Here is a 1461-nt window from a genome sequence, read left to right as displayed (position 1 = left end):
TTTAATTTTGGTGGGGGGGGGGGGAGGGGATACTAATTGCAACCTTGTTCTCACAAAAGACCCGCATAGATTCTTTAGGAATTCTAAGGTCCTTGAGAATACTCTTGATTGACAAAACTTAACAAATGCCATGTGCTATGGCTCTAAATTTGGCTTCATCATTGGATCTAGCAACTACCAATTTCATTTTACCCATCCATGTTACTAGGTGTCTTCCCACAAATGTACACTATCCTAATGTCGATCAGCCATAAAAAATAGATCCAATCCAATCAGTTTCATTGTATGCTATAATGTGTAAATGTCTTTTTCGGTTTTTGGCCAATAACACAAGCTAATCTCCATGTATGCTCAATCGCAAGGGAAAACATGATAGATTTATTCCTCAGTTTAACCTTACTTACACGAGAGTTGACCTTAGCTGACCCCAAAAGTTGGGAGTTGGAAGCCTTAATTGTCCAAAGATAAAGTTCAACCCCTAAAATGGCCCAAAACTTATTATTTCTAAGATTGGACACCTTGACCCTGAATAGCTTTAAAGGCGAGATCAGCATGAAAATAATAGTTTTTTCTACCTTTGCGTGTTTGCATTCGAATTTATTGGTTACACGGAGATGGTAACATGATTGAATGCAACACATTTACCCACACACACTATGCCTTGTAATCTCCCTCGTTAGTAGTTTCTAGACTATATCTTTTAATGCAATGTAACTTTGCAGTCCGGGGATCTTTAAGTGTTATCTTGCCCTTGCTCCCTTTACCATTCTCTCTTTTTTCTTGCCTGCTTCAACTTAGTTATTCATGTTAAATGCGTTTCTTTGTCAACTATTTGTAGGTTTTCATGGAAAGCTATGATCGCTTTTTAGACTTTGTGAAGAGGAGCAATGCGATTAGCCCTACTGTTGCATTGGAAACTGCAACTGCTCTGCAGGTCTAATTTTGTAACTAACAAATAATGATGTTACTATACTCTAATAGACCGATTGCTTTAGGTATTTTACTTTCCTGGTAGAAACTAACATTCATCAATTAATGACTTGGGCAGCATAAGATTGAGAAGGTTACTCGGAGAGCTCAGGAGCAATTTCAACTGGTTTTAGAGGAGCAGTCCAGGTTATTCATTTTCATTATCTGCATGAACTCAAAGATGAATTGTGAACTTCTTCTATAATTGGTTTTGTAGTTGATCTCCTTAAGAATGTGGCATTGCTCTCTAGGTTTGGGTTCTGGAAAAAAGTTGTCTTGCAATGCTGAAGTACTTTGCATGGGTTGGAGATCAACTGCGTGCTTTTCATGCATTATGACATTCTCATAAAGTTGTCTTGTCCTCACATTTTTGATGCTTTTAGACAGCTTTCAATGCAAGCACTAGCTCTTTGCTTGATTGGTCTCATTATTATAGAAGATTCTGTAGTAACATTGTTCGATGTGTTAGAAGTTCTTGACTCTCTTTCCTTC

General features: G+C 37.6%; 1 protein-coding gene across 1 annotated transcript in view; it reads left to right on the top strand.

The window, feature by feature from the left end:
- Positions 1-1243, top strand: part of LOC111365503 (vacuolar protein sorting-associated protein 13C-like) — a 7916-nt gene extending 6673 nt beyond the window's left edge. The window contains exons 9-10 of the mRNA XM_022986058.1: positions 839-934; positions 1049-1243. Of these exons, the coding sequence (XP_022841826.1) occupies positions 839-934; positions 1049-1174 (222 nt within the window). The 3' untranslated portion in view covers positions 1175-1243. The remainder of the gene's footprint in view (positions 1-838; positions 935-1048) is intronic.
- Positions 1244-1461: the final 218 nt, after the last annotated feature.

This window comes from Olea europaea, chromosome 17, assembly GCF_002742605.1.
Source record: "Olea europaea var. sylvestris chromosome 17, O_europaea_v1, whole genome shotgun sequence".
NCBI lineage: Eukaryota > Viridiplantae > Streptophyta > Magnoliopsida > Lamiales > Oleaceae > Olea > Olea europaea.
The sequence above is the reverse complement of the archived record's forward strand: the minus strand, read 5'-3'. Positions and strand labels throughout refer to the sequence as shown.